This window comes from Dendropsophus ebraccatus, chromosome 1, assembly GCF_027789765.1.
Source record: "Dendropsophus ebraccatus isolate aDenEbr1 chromosome 1, aDenEbr1.pat, whole genome shotgun sequence".
Lineage (NCBI taxonomy): Eukaryota > Metazoa > Chordata > Amphibia > Anura > Hylidae > Dendropsophus > Dendropsophus ebraccatus.
In genome coordinates this window covers 224,625,792-224,641,117 of record NC_091454.1, presented here as the reverse complement: position 1 = coordinate 224,641,117, position 15,326 = coordinate 224,625,792, and the positions used below count along the sequence as shown (strand labels likewise).

The 15,326-nt window shown below is 41.9% G+C and overlaps 1 protein-coding gene across 7 annotated transcripts in view; it reads right to left on the bottom strand.

The window, feature by feature from the left end:
• The window catches only part of LOC138770571 (uncharacterized), a 277,918-nt gene extending 266,641 nt beyond the window's left edge, over positions 1-11,277 (bottom strand). For all 7 annotated transcript variants that reach the window (XR_011359470.1, XR_011359472.1, XR_011359471.1 and 4 more), the window contains exons 1-2: positions 10,943-11,277; positions 6,880-6,921 (exon numbers count right to left, since the gene is read on the bottom strand). Coding sequence is in view for 3 of the 7 variants with exons in the window: in XM_069949693.1 (XP_069805794.1) it covers positions 6,880-6,921; positions 10,943-11,219 (319 nt within the window). In the remaining 4 variants the exon portion in view is untranslated. The remainder of the gene's footprint in view (positions 1-6,879; positions 6,922-10,942) is intronic.
• Between the last annotated feature and the right edge of the window lie 4,049 nt (positions 11,278-15,326).

The window sequence follows — 15,326 nt, the reverse complement described above, 5'->3', positions numbered from 1 at the left end:
GGGTCACAGAAAGGCTGGTCTCTTACATAGTCTGAACATAGTCTAAAAAGGAAAATATGTTTACTAAATGAAGCCAGAATAAAAAGGACATATTGTTAATGTGACTTAGTAACTAATTTATGTGATACAACTTTCTTTTTTTAGAAGCAGAGAATTTCAAAGTTCATAAAGTGCAAATTTTTCATGATATTTTGATGATTTTCACAAAAAACACACAAGATAGTGACCAAATTTTGCCACTAACATAAAGTACCATATGTTACAAAAAAACTACCTCAGAATCGCTAGCATACGTTAAAGCATCAACAAGGTATAAGCGCATAAAGTGAGACAGGTCAGATTTTCAAAAATGAGCCTGGTCATTAAGGTCCAAATAGGCTTGGTCACTAAGGGGTTAAATATAAATAGCATAATTGTAAACATTGTAATATGCTGTATAATTAAGTCCCTTACCATTTATTCTAGATATATTTAAAATGGCATGTTTGTCATATATTTTATTTTTTTTATAAATTGTCTTTTTATTAAAGTTTTTAGTATAAACAAAGTAAAACACAGATATAGGGGAGAAATGTAGCAAAAATATGCATATACACAATGAACAAACTGTCCTATGACAGAAATACAATCGCCCGCTCACGAAAAAGAGGAAGTGCGAGTAGCATCTGTATGATTTGGGCTATAGGAAAACAGAAACCAAATATAACAAAGAAGGAGGCGAGCAAAAAATCCTGCTCATAAATGTCATCCCGGAACCAAGGGAAAGAAACATAATAACAAAACGTATGGTATCACCCAAGACCGGGAAGTTAAACTTATATAGTAGTACTGTAGGCTCACCACTATTGCCAATAATAAAAGGAGAGGAGAGAGAAGAAGAGAAAAGATGAGATAGTGTAATAAAAGAGATGTACGGGAGGAGTATGGGGGGGTAGAGGAAGAAAGGGGGGAAGGGGGGGTGGAGTTATCTCCAACGCCTGTCCCAGAACGCATTCCAAGGCTCCCAAAACGAATGAAAGTTTTCAACTGTGTTGTTTAAAGTCGCTGAGAGCGATTCCATGCTACGAACGTCCCTAATTCGTGTCAGCAAATCCATCGAGGACGGAGGGGAAGTGCTCTTCCAATGAAGGTGAATAAGACATTTGGCAGCTGTGAGGATGTGAAGTAGCATCTTGGCTGTGCAACTTCCGACAGACTTAGGGGGTACATTAAAAAGAAAGTGTAAAGGAGTCATAGGGAGTTGTGTATCTAAAACCTCTTGTATGGTGTTCCGGACCATCACCCAGTACGTTATCATCAGTCTATTTTCTGTGGCTAAACATTATAGAAAAATTCATCATTGTCCATTTACCGCACCATGTGCTAACTGCCTTTTGTACTTTATATTTTAAATTGCACATATATTTTTTACTATATGTTTGTATAGAAGTTTTGTGGCAGGTTTAGTCATATATCATGTATTCATTCAATCACTTTCACCTGTAAGTTTCACCTGTTGGGTTTGCTATTTAAAGGAAGGGGTTAGTAGGAAGGGTTATCAGTGAGCAAGAGTGTGCATGCACTAGAAACGAGTCTGGTCTCTGTGGGGTCCCTGGATTTTGGTGTTTCACTTGTTATTATTTGCAATATTGAAATAAAAACATACGACTTTGTCAAGTGCTGGATCACTAGTTTTTGTAGTTTCCAAATTCTGCAGTTTCCACACCTTCCTTTATAGTAGATTCCTTGGTGCTTGGTCCAGTAAAAAATGTCTTTTATCGTTGGTGGATTGTGCCACCTGGGCGGGGTTTTACACCCACAGCGCCACATGTTTGACAATGCGGCCCAATGTACATCTTGTGCCATGTATGCAATCCTTGATCAATCGATCGAGGGTGCATACCATTGTGGGAGATGTGTGCATGTTGCTGGTTTGGAAGCCCAGATCCTGGATCTAAATGAGCAGCTGCGACGATTGAGATACACTGGCAAACTGGAAAGGGGTCTGCTGCTCACTGAGCAAGCTCTCCAAGGGGTAGACGGGGGAGAGAGTGATAGCATGGAGGTACAGGAGGAAGAGGCAAGTAGTTGGGTCACTGTTAGAAAACGGGGTAGAGGGAAGAGTGTGAAGGAGGCCAGTCCTGATCTGGCACACCCCAACAAGTTTGCCAAATTGGCGGATAAGAGGGATGTTGATTCAGGGGTGGCATTGCTGCAGCAGGACACTGCCTCTGAAAGCCAGGGGGGGGGCTGCTCCAGTAAGGTGGGAAACAGGAGTTCAGGGCAGGCCAGGCAGGTACTGGTAGTGGGGGACTCAATTATTAGGGGGACAGACAGGGCAATCTGTCACAAAAACCGGGATCGTCGAACGGTGTGTTGCCTTCCTGGCGCTCAAGTTCGTCACATCGCGGATCGGGCTGACAGATTACTGGGAGGGGCTGGCAATGACCCAGCAGTCATGGTGCACATTGGCACCAATGATAAAGTTAGAGGTAGGTGGCGGGTCCTTAAAAACGATTTCAGGGACTTAGGCAGGAAGCTTAAAACTAGGACCTCCAAGGTGATATTCTCCGAAATATTATCTGTACCACGAGCCACACCTGAGAGACAGCGGGAGATTAGGGAGGTAAATAAGTGGCTCAAGAGCTGGTGTAGGATAGAGGGGTTTGGGTTCATGGAGAACTGGGCCGACTTCTCGGTCGGTTACAGGCTCTACGGTAGGGTCCGGCTGCATCTCAATGGGGAGGGTGCAGCCGTGCTGGGGGAGAAGATGGCTAAGAGGTTGGAGGAGTGTTTAAACTAGGGACCGGGGGGGGGGAGGGCAACTACAATATAGTAAGTGAAGACAGAGTAGATGGAGAGCTGGGCCTAGATTATGGAACTGGGGGTGGAGCGGCGGGAGGGGTTAGAACAGTCACTAGTGACAAGAGGAAAGGGAATATGGAAAAACATATTAAATGTATGTATACTAATGCTCGAAGCCTCATTAATAAAGCTCAGGAATTAGAACTCATAATGGTTGAAGAGAAATATGATATAGTGGGGATAAGCGAGACATAGCTGGATCAGAGCTATGACTGGGCCGTTAATATCCAGGGTTATAGTCTATTCAGAAATGACCGTAAAAATAAGAAAGGGGGAGGGGTCTGTCTATATGTTAAATCATGCCTTAAGCCCATTCTGCGGGAGGATATAAGTGATGATAATGTGGAATCTCTTTGGGTAGAAATAAGGGGAGGGACGAAGAATAATAAAAATTCTTATAGGAGTGAGTTATAAACCTCCAAGTATAGTGGAAGAGTCAGAAAATCTTCTTATCAGACAAATAGATGCAGCAGCGAAGCAGGGGGAAGTCATTATAATGGGGGACTTCCTCGCGGGTTCTTTACTGTACGAGCGGTAAGACTGTGGAACTCTCTGCCACATGATGTTGTCATGGCAGATTCATTAAATAAGTTCAAGGGAGGCCTGGATGCTTTTCTTGAACAATATAATATTACAAGTTATGGGCATTAGATTTCCGGTGATACGTTGATCCAGGGATTATTCCGGTTGCCATTGGAGTCGGGGGGGGGGAGTTTTCTCCCTGTGGTGGGGTGGTTGTCGTATGCCTCGTGGGGGTTTTTGCCTTCCCTGGATCAACACAGTAGGGTTTCCTAGGTTGAACCTGATGGACTCTTGTCTTCTTTCAACCTTATTTACTATGTTACTATGTTATTTAGCCCAACCCACACTGCCACCGTAGGCCCCGCCCCTCTATGGAGCTAGGTTCCCTTAAATCCAATAGATATATAACTTGGAATAGCTCTCATTACACCCTGATGTTGAATTTTAAAATAAGCTCAGCGGCATTAGTATCAGCCATAGATGGGATGTGCAACCGTTCCTTTCTCTCCATGTCGTGTTTTACAGTTCTCCCTTTTCTGAACAGCTCGCACTCCTTTATAAGACCCACATGACCAAAATTAGCAGGGTGTGCCTGTGCTCACATGGCAGTACCTTATGTCTTCCCCATTCTGTGTGAGCAGCAGTGGTAAGTGTAATACCATATTCATACTTGTGTTGTTTGGGGACAGCCTTCCCCGCCAGTGGTGCTGGCCGGGTTCTGGTGGGACATTTTGGGTTTTGTCCTGTGACATTGGGGTTGCAGGGCCATTCCATGGCCTCCCTTCCCTGCACGTGCACGCTTTGCGGGGTTGGCAGTCACTGACCAACACGGTGTGGAGTTAGCGTAGGGACCCGTGTGAACCAGGGGACCTGCACATGGTACACGGGGCTATTATGGTTTGATCAAATTCTATACAGACACCCTGGTGTTGAATTTTAAAATAAGCCTAGCGGCAATAGTATCAGCCATAGATGGTATGTGCAGCCGTTCCTTTCTCTCCATGTCGTGTTTTACAGCTCTCATTGCATACAATGAAGAGCACTAGGTTTAAAGTTGTACTCAGGGTCTTTAGACATCTTGTCCAGAAACGAGCCATGGCCATTTTGGTGTGATGCCAGGTTTTCAAAAACTCTATTTGATGAATCCAATTTTTGAGCGAAATTCTGAATGAAATTTATTCTTTTAGAATCCCTTCACTCATCTGTAATATATGGCATGGGGAGGAGTTAGATTAGGAGCAGTAGTATATACTTCTGAAGTCCTGGTTTGTAAAATTGACATCACTCTGGGGGGGGGGAGCTGTCCTACTAAAGGATCTTGCGGCATTGTGCACACAATGTTACTTGTACATATTGTGCTGTTATTACAATGATGTAGATAGTTCATTCTCATATTACTAGGAAGTAGGTTCTGCTTGAGTATCATATTTGCAGTTCTGTTAACATTAATAATAATATATATTTTTTTTTACATAGTGATTGTACAGCACTACACAGAATTGTCAATTTTGGTACCTGTCGCCATTAGGGCTCACAATCTAAATTCGCCTATCTGTATGTTTTGGGTGTTAGTGAATACTTCAGAACGGAAGGATTTAGGCGTAGTGATTTCAAACACCTCGCAATGAGTCACTAGTGAAGCCAGGCAGTACAGAATGCTAATCGTACACTGGGCAGCATAGCTGGAGGTAGAGATGCGCAAATCTTTTAAAAAAAATTTTGGTTCACCAGTTCACAAATTTTGGGCGTAAAATTCACAAATTTGTGAACTGAACCGTAATCATATAAACTTAACGTTTTTGTTTAAGGGTGTTCCACTCAAACATAACTTTTCATATGTTGCTGCCGATGGTGAGACTTACAATTCCTTCCATCCTTGTTATTATCTATTCTTTCTTCTCCCAGTTCTCATAGCTTTCTGCTGAAAAATCTGTGTGAGCCTCTCCCTCTGTCTCACCCTCCCCCCCCCCTTCATTCTGAGACGGCTAATGTAAACACGTCCCTAGTAAGCTTTATCTGCACACTGTAGCTTCTTTGTAATGCTGGGAGGGTTAATCACGGTGAGTTAATTAGCAACTTGACCTCGGATTATCCCTTCCAGCATTACAAAGAAGCAACAATGTTGCAGATAAAGCTAGTCATGGACTTGTTTAGATCAGCTGTCTTAAAAGAAGGGGGGGACGTAAAAAACCCCCAAAGATTTTTGTGTCCACAGCAGAAAAGCAGCAGCTCAAAACTGGGGGAAGGAGTCTGAATATATAATAACAAGTATGGAAGGAATTGGTAGTCTCACCATGAGCAGCAACATATCAGAAGTTATGTTTTGAGTGGAATACCCCTTTAACTTTAATCCCTTATTAATACGTAATTTATGCTGCACCAATTTCATTCATAAATTTACCGACAATTACCTTTTCATTGAACTTTAACATTAGAGTTTGCTGAAAAGGTAATTGCCATAAAATTTATAAGTAAAATCGCATATTTTATAGTTGTAGTACATTTTTGTGTCAGTTTTGCCACTGTAACAAAAAAATAGCAAAATTAGAACGAAAATATGCCGTATTAAGTAAATATATAGTAAAATAGCTAGCGGCTCTATTGCATTAGATGTGATCTCCTAACATTAAAGCCGCCAGCTATTTTACTATATACTTACTTAATACAGCATATTTTTGTTCTAGTTTTGCTATTTTTCCTTTACAAAATAGATTTGTTTTTTTTTTTTGCAAAATAAGGCTGGGTTTAAACTATGTATATTTCAGTCTGTATTGTGGTCCTCATATTGCAACCAAAACCAGGAGTGGATTGAAAACACAGAAAGGATCTGTTCACACAATGTTGAAATTGAGTGGATGGCCGCCATTTAATGGCAAATATTTTCTGTTATTTTAAAACAAAGGCTGTTGTATTGAAATAATGGCAGTTATTTACTGTTATATGGCAGCCATCCACTCAATTTCAAAATTGTGTGAACAGATCCTTTCTGTGTTTTTAATCCACTCCTGGTTTTGGTTGCAATATGAGGACCACAATACTGACTGAAATATATGTAGTGTGAACCCAGCCTGCGTGTGCAAAAGTACGTTTTGTCAAGTAAGCAAATTTTTGCAAACTTTGCAACAAATAAAGTTCTTGCAAAATTCCTAGCTGGAGATATAACCATTAGAAGATTGATATTCCGGCTCACAGTGCCATTATTTTTGGCCCTCTCAAGAAATCACTAATTTTCTAGAGCAATCCCACCAATATATACTGACAGTACGGCTGGAGGATTCTTGCCAGAGAGGAGCCAATCTACTAAGCCACAGCAAGGTGGCTCCTAGAGATGCAGGAAATCATAAAGAAACTTGCTGATGAAATTTATGATTGAAAGATTGAAGAAAATAGACAAGTGACAGGTAGATTGTCAGAGCTGATACTACATAAATGGCCCCATATATAATGTCATTATAGTAAAGTGTCATGCATCAGATTATACAGGGACACTACTATATACTATAATCCTCTTACCTGTATACATTGCTGTTCCCAGTCCATGTCCTGAAGTGTCGACTGTGAATAATAAAAAAAAACAAAACTGAAAATTCATGTTACTCTCTCAGAACTTTTATTTAGAAATCAAGATAAACAAATGAAGGAATCAGAGGAAATATGAAAGAAATAAGAGCAAAACTGTGATGGTGATGACATTCCGGGAGTTTCTCCAATCTGTACACAGGATTTTTGGAACTCTAAAAGAGTGACACTTCTCCTATCAAGGGACTTCTTCCCCGATTACTTAGTTTGGTGGGGCAGCAGCTCTAGCAAGAGTCCTGGTTGTTTCAAATTATGGAGGCCGCTGTGCTCTTAGGAATTTTCAATGTAAGAAAAATATTCTGTCCCTTTCTGCATATCTGCTTCTCTACACAACCCTGTCTCTGAGCTCTACAGACAGCTCTTTCCTCTTCATGGCTTGGTGTATGATATACATTTTTTCCAACTACAATTCATCTCTTCAGTATCTGCCAGACAAATATTTTAGGCTCCACACATTTCTAGCAAATTTCTTCCCTTTCTCCCTACGATAGGGTTCCAAACTGTAGTTATAGCGCTGTGTGGTGTTATGTGCAGTAAAGTGAGAAGGTAGGTGTGTTGGTTCCCCCTGTATGCAAGATCCCCTGTTGTTCCCCCATACAATAATAATGTCCCCTATTGTGCACCCCATACAATAATAATGCCCCCTGATGTGCCCCCCCTTATACTAATAATGTCTCCTTTTGTGTCCCCATATACTAATGCCCTCTGCTGTGCCATCATACAATAATGCCCCTGCTGTGCCCTCCATATAGCAATACTACCGCCTGTTGTGCCTCCATATAGTAATAATGCCCCCTGCTGAACTCCCTATACAATAATAATGTCTACAGCTGTGCCCGCTATAATAAAAATGCCCAAGCCTGTGCATTTCATAGTAATGTCCCCCTTGCTGTGCCCTCCATAGTAATAATAATGTATACCCTACTATGCTCTTCATACAAATAATGCCTCCAATGCTGTTCCCCTTAAAGTAATAAGTCCCCCATGCTGTACCACTAAGAAATAAAATGTCACCCCCTGTTGTGGCCTCCATAGTAATAATGCCCCCCTGCTGTGTCCCCATAGTAATAATGTACCACCTGATGTGCCTTCCAAATAATGCTCCCCATGATGTGACCCTCATAGTAATAATGCCCCATGCTGTGCCCCTTATAGTTATAATGTCCCCTGCTGTGCCCTTTATAGTAATAGTTATGTGTGACCCCTCTCTATCACTATGTGTGACCCCTCTCTATCACTATGTGTGACCCCTCTTTATCACTGTGTGACCTTTCTATATCACTGTGTGACCCCTCTATATCACTATGTTTGACCTCTCTATATCACTATGTGTGACCCCTCTATATCACTATGTGTGACCCATCTCTATCACTATGTGTGACCCCTCTATATCGCTATAAGTGACCCCTCTATATCTCTGTGTGACCCCTCTATATATAACTATGTGCGACCCCTCTATATCACTACGCGTGACCCCTCTCTATATCACTGTGCGACCCCTCTCTATATCACTATGTGTGACCCCCCTCTATATCACTGTGTGACCTCTCTATATCACTGTGCGACCCCTCTCTATATCACTATGTATGACCCCCCTCTATATCACTATGTGTGACCTCTCTATATCACTGTGCGACCCCTCTCTATATCACTATGTGTGCCCCTCTATATAATTATGTGTGACCCCCCTCTATATCACTATGTGTGACCCCCCTATATCACTATGTGTGACCCCTCTATATCACTATGGCTGACATCTATATTACAGCTATCTGGCATTGTTAGCAGTGTATCTTTGTGTGTGATGAATATTAGTAAGAAACATGTAAGACTGTCAGCAGGAAAAGACCACCTGCTCCATCTAGTCTAGTTGTAAGTAGTTCAGGACATGGAGGCTGGAGACAGGCTGCATCCACTGCACACACAGGAGAAGCTGCTTTATATCTTTCCTTATTCACTCAGAAGTCGCCCCAGGATCATGTAAGACATTACACTGAAGCCGCTGAGCCAAATCTTTTGTACACTAGTTGGAAAAATAAGTCCCCAGGTGTCTGACTGGCCATTTATGAAGTAGCTGGAGACGGAGTGGATCCTGATAAAATTCAGGAGTCAGAGTCGAAGCTGTGGCTTACCGACTCCACAGCCCTGGTTGTGCCCTCATAGTAATAATGTACCCCATGCTGTACCACTCATAGTAATAATGTCCTCCGTGTGGTGCCCTCCATAGTAATAATGACATGTGCAAGATCCCTCCCTCTTCCCTCTGACATCTGGAGCACAGTGCGTCAGATCGTATCCCCACCCTATACAGGAAGGCTGGAGTCCTATACACACGGTGCGGGAGATATAGTTGAGATAAGCGATGCTGCTCACCCACCGACAACTCAGGGGTCATAACCAAAAACCACCTTCCACAAATCATCCCTAGAGGGCCCAAATCAGCCTCCCATTTTTCTTTTACATTTAAACGGTGTTGTTCTACAAATTTTTCATGGAGATGAAGGTATAGAATAGATGTTAAACCTGAAGTGGATGTGGAGAAGCCCACAATATGTATAGGTGGGAATGTACCATCAGGCCCGGGCTGAAGCACCGGAGGTGGGCCGACCCACCCCCAGTGGGAGGAAACCCCTGCCCCTCTATGACTAGACTTAATTAGAATCAATGGAACCATATCATAGAGTGGTAGGGGTTTTCTCCCACTGGGGGTGGGTCGGCCCACCTCCAGTGCTCCAGCCTGGGCCTGATGGTACATTCACTTTAACCCTTTCCTGAAGTAAGAGATCTCCCTCCCCGTCACATGCATGGCGTAACTGTAGGTGCTTAAAAAAGTGAGTTCTGGGTATGGGGTATTCCTATCCCAGCTGTTGAAAACTTTTCAACTGTCCATTTATAGATAGCTGTGCTACCCTTCTAAGACCCCAAAATTGCAACTGGGTAAACCCCTATAGAAAAACATTTTGTCCACTTTAATGTTTATCACGCTTACCCTGTGTTACAGTGAGCAGAGGGAACATCAAATTGCCATGGGTCCGCTCATCATTATTCCTTAATATTAACATGATCACCTTTGCACATTTGGAAACCATTAGATCCACTTAATGTTGGGTATCTGTTTATTACTTGTTACCTCTGATCTATATAGTGACTAAGATATAGTGATTACTATTCTCCATACCTCCATTACCTGTTCTCAGGGTATATGTGAACTATTCTCCATAATATACTGTAAGTATTAGATACAGATGATCCCTTCTTACCTGTCCTCAGGTTATATATATGTGATATATCCTCCATAATATAAGTATCAGATACAGATGATCCCGATGATCCCTTCTTACCTGTCCTCAGGTTATATATGTGATATATTCTCCATAATATAGGTATCAGATACAGATGATCCCTTCTTACCTGTCGTCAGGTTATATATGTAATATATTCTCCATAATATAAGTATCAGATACAGACGATCCCTTCTTACCTGTCGTCAGGTTATATATGTAATATATTCTCCATAATATAAGTATCAGATACAGATGATCCCTTCTTACCTGTCCTCAGGTTATATATGTGATATATTCTCCATAATATAAGTATCAGATACAGATGATCCCTTCTTACCTGTCCTCAGGTTATATATGTGATAACTATTCTCCATAATATAAGTAACATATACAGATGATCCCTTCTTACCTGTCCTCAGGTTATATATATATATATATATATATATATATATATATGTGATATATTCTCCATAATATAAGTATCAGATACAGATGATCCCTTCTTACCTGTCCTCAGGTTATATATGTGATATATTCTCCATAATATATCAGATACAGATGATCCCTTCTTACTTGTCCTCAGGTTATATATGTGATATATTCTCCATAATATAAGTAATAGATACAGATGATCCCTTCTTACCTGTCCTCAGGGTATATATGTGATATATTCTCCATAATATAAGTATCAGATACAGATGATCCCTTCTTACCTGTCCTCAGGTCATGCTGGAGTTCCTCCCGGACTTTCTTCTCCCCTATCTCCTCTAGAACAGCCAGGGCCACCTCAGCCCCATAGGAATAGTTATAGTAGTTATTGATCAGACTGGCCACGTGTTCTGGATCTTTCCCAGTCTGCTCATCCTTCAGGATATTTCTATACTCTTCTCTCACTTCCCAGACACTCAGTCTCTCCACGAATCTCTGGAAACTTGGTTCCTCCAGCTTCTTCAGAGCCGTCACCAGGACCTCCTGTAATGTCAGCCCCATCACTATAGTATAGAGAGTTGGTCCCTATGATGTGACTTCCCTTGTAAAATTATTTTATTCTTTCCTGGAAGAGAAGGAGCATTTTATTAACATAATTCATTGTTTTCTATTAGTTGGTTGAGTTTAAAAAGAACCTAACAAGAGGTTTTCAATACATAATGCGGACATAAGTGTCTAGTGACAACATGCTAAGCAAATGTCAACATAAACCTATGAAACATGAGTTAGCTTCACAGCAAGACAGTACTATCTGTACCTACATCACTTACTGGGAGAGACAGGGAGGCAGTACCATCTGTACCTACATCATCTTCAGGGAGAGAGAAGGAGGCAGTACTATCTGTACCCACAGCACTTACAGGAAGAGACAGGGGGGCAGTACTATCTGTACCTATATCACTTACAGGGAGACAGTACTCATGGTAACAACAACAAGCGGCAGTCAGTAGTAGTAACAGCGGTCTCATTGACCTTATGACCTCACAGGCCCAAAGACAGACAGGTGTAAGATTAAGATCCATGAGCTGTAAAAAGGAACAGTAAATGACTGAGATTCAATGTGGCTTTACTTCTATTTTCTGATCTAAAAAGTGGCAACGTTTTCTGATCAAGTTAGAGAAGAATTTGCCACTTTACTGACACTTGGCTTAAAAATTGTCACAAAAATTTAGGTGTGAACCCAGTTGAATCAGGGCCTATGGCTGTTGAAAAGACATCTATAGAGACACTAGTTTAATGTACTAACTAAATGCAGTGTGCAATCCATAACATGTATGGCCTGTCCCGGCTGAGCTGCCATTCCATCAGTCATGTTGTGTACACCCTGGAGATCCCGCAGCCCGGCAAGGGTCCCGAGGCCAGTCCTGTCGCTCACTATGGGCACGAGGAGAGGTAAGTTCGTACTTGTTATCAAATTCCCCCTGCCGGATTTTCAAAATGGCCGGACTTCTCCTTTAAGTCAGCAACACCGTGGGCATTAAATGGGCATTTTATGTCTCCATGCAAGCTCTGTCTGATGCACAGATAAGAGCAGGATGAAGTGCAAAAATGTAGATTTATTAACCATCACACTCCTAGCTGATAGGCAGGATGGCTGCATTTTATTGTTTACCCTGGTAGGTTTTACCAGGCTGTGGTAATGAAGATCTCACATGCAATTATACTTATACACAACAATTATCATATTTACTGTGATTAAGGGGGGGGGGATTACGTAATAGATTAAAAATTAAAAAAGACTTTTTACTGTGGGCTTATGTTTTAAAGTGTGACTTTGGGAAGACTTTTGACATGTCAGAGACACGTTAGAAGTTTCGATCGGTCCGGGTCAGACCCAAATTGATTGGGAGTACAAGCAGTAGAGGACACACTTCCCACTCTGTGTAAGAAAAAGAAAAAAAAGTATATGGAGTCGGGCTCCATATACTTACTGTACATCATGGGCTGTACTGTACATTTCTAAGTAGTATTCTATGATCTAGAGATGTTGGCTTTTTATCTCACTTGGAGAAGACTAGCTTCTGAAGAGCCCTTGAGTGAAACTGGGCCCATGTGACTGACTGGATGCAGGCTAATAAAAATCAAACTGGGACAGCACTTGAAAAAGTGGAAAAAAATCAAGAATGTTTAGATTCAGTGCACGTCTCACCGCACAGGACCCTTCCGTTCGGCTTCAATCCAATAGTAAACGTAGGAGACAGCACTGAAAAAACGTGAATAAAAAAATCATGTTTTTTTACAAGAAGTGCTGTCTTCTACGTTTACTATTGACTGGATGCAGGCTGTCAGCTGGCCCAGAACTGATATGGCTGTGCGAATAGAGCAAGACCTTAGACTCATGAAGGACTTTATCCGAGTCTGTAGAGTCAACATTTTCTCTAAGAGGAAGAAATGACATCTGGCGAAATGAGTCTAAAAGGGTCCCTAGGACCACCTAGGAAGTCAGATTTTTCTAGATTTAGAATCCACCCAAGAGTTCCTAGGAGATGGATGGTTGTCTAGCGATGAACCAGTATAAGGGCTCTGAGTCCGCCACTACTAAAATGTCAACTAGGGAACTGTGACTACTGCCTCAATTATCACTTTTGAGAAGATCCTTGGAGCAGAGGATAGGCAAAACAGTAGACACAAATTGACAGTGAAGAGTCTGGTTGTTGTTCATCACCGCAAAATGGAGGAACTGCTGATACTGTGGATGAATTGGAAGATGATAATAGGCGTCAATTGAGTCTATCGTAGCCGTGGCTAGTGATGATTGAACAGTAAAAAGTTCGAGTTCGAGTCGAAACTCGTACAGTAGTGAAGTTTGTTTTGAAATTCGACTCTAACCCTATTAAAGTCAATGGGAGATGTTCGGGTTAATTTTAACACCTATATGTAGTAGGAGAAACTGTAATTGTCATCCAGAAGAGTAAAATGGAAACATGGAACAACTTATAGCCTTAAAATTGGCTTTAAGAATGAAAGGGAAAAAGGGGGATAAAATACTGCTACAGATAAGCGAATAGTGAAATATTCGATAATTCGAAATTCGATAGCCCCCGGTATTCGTATATTCGAACGAATATCGAATGCCATTATAGTCTATGGGAGAAAAATACTTGGGAACTCCTCTGTACGAAACATTGATACTAGTAATGAGCAAGTACGAAAATGCTCGGGTGCTCGTTACTCGAGAGGAATATTTCCCGATACTCTAGTGCTCGCTTCTTGTAACAAACCCGATTGAAGTCAATGGGAAACTCGAGCATTTTTGCAGGAAAAGGTCTGCATAGGGAAGGTTGCCTCAAAACCTGGAAACCTCAGAAAATGATTGAAACAAGATGGAAATTGACAGGAAACAGCAGGGGCAGCATGCATGGATGCCTCTGGGGCTGGCTAATCGCAACATTACGCCAAATTATGGGCAACAGCCGGTGGTGGGCCTCAATACAATTTTGCTGACCCAGACCAAGATGGGCTAGGCACATGTTAGGAAAGCACCCAACTAGGTGCAACTAGGAGGACTTTTGGTGTAGTCTATGGATTCTGTGTGTACCAGGTGCTGTTTGTTTTAGAGCACCCGTTACACTGTACACTGCACAGCCAGGATAGGTGTAGCTTCACTATAGGTCCCAGCAAGCCAAGATTTTGCAGCAAAAATTAGAACTGGGGGGACTTTTGGTGTAGTCTATGGAGTCTGTGTGTATCAGGTGCTGTATGTTTTAGAGCACATTGTAAGCAAAGAAGATGCACTGCTCTAAATATCAAAGGACATGTATAAGTCACAATCTACATGAAAAAATGTGGGTGCACAAGGCCTTCATACATAAGAGAACACTAGAGACAAAACAAAGCAAGTATGCATAAAGGGCCACGAAAAGATGGAAAAGATGAATAGAAGGAGGAAAATAACAGCATAAAGGCCCCTACCAAACCTGTGACATGTCCCCTAATACAAATAAAGGCCAATGTATCTGGCAATCAGATGTAAACACAGGGAAACAGTGGCAGGGATGGAGAGTGCTAAAACAAAAAAAACCATGTAGCACATAAATAAAGCAAAAAACATATGACCAGGAAACAAATGGTGAAGGACAGAGGGGGAGAGGCAAGTGACCAGTAACTATGGCCCAGCGATGTCCCACGCGTTCCGTCCTGCTCACAGGACTTCCTCAGGGATAAATGCAATAGAGAACAAGTGTTCCTTTTATACATGTACCATAATTAGCATATGAAAAATAGATATACAGGAGATGAGCTTACAGACCTGTTGCTGACCGGAGGGGAGTTTGTAACACGCGTGCTGCACCAATATGGCCGACCTGGCGTGTAGCTGTCGACACCGCGCATGCGTGAAAAAAGAGTAGACGTCATTGGAATCGTGCGCCTGCGCAGTGATGAGGATAATCAAAGATGGCCACCGCAGTGTAGGCCACACACTCTGCGCATGCACCGCTCAAGAGTCCAAAAAATAGTCGCCAAACAAGCCACACGCAGGCGCTGGAGTATCTAAAAGGGCCGCTGAAACTATCGCTCTTTATTATTACCATGCGTGCAAACAACAAAGATCTAAAGCGCATAGTACAAAGTCAATGTGCCGAAACATCCAGTAGTTTATAATTATTA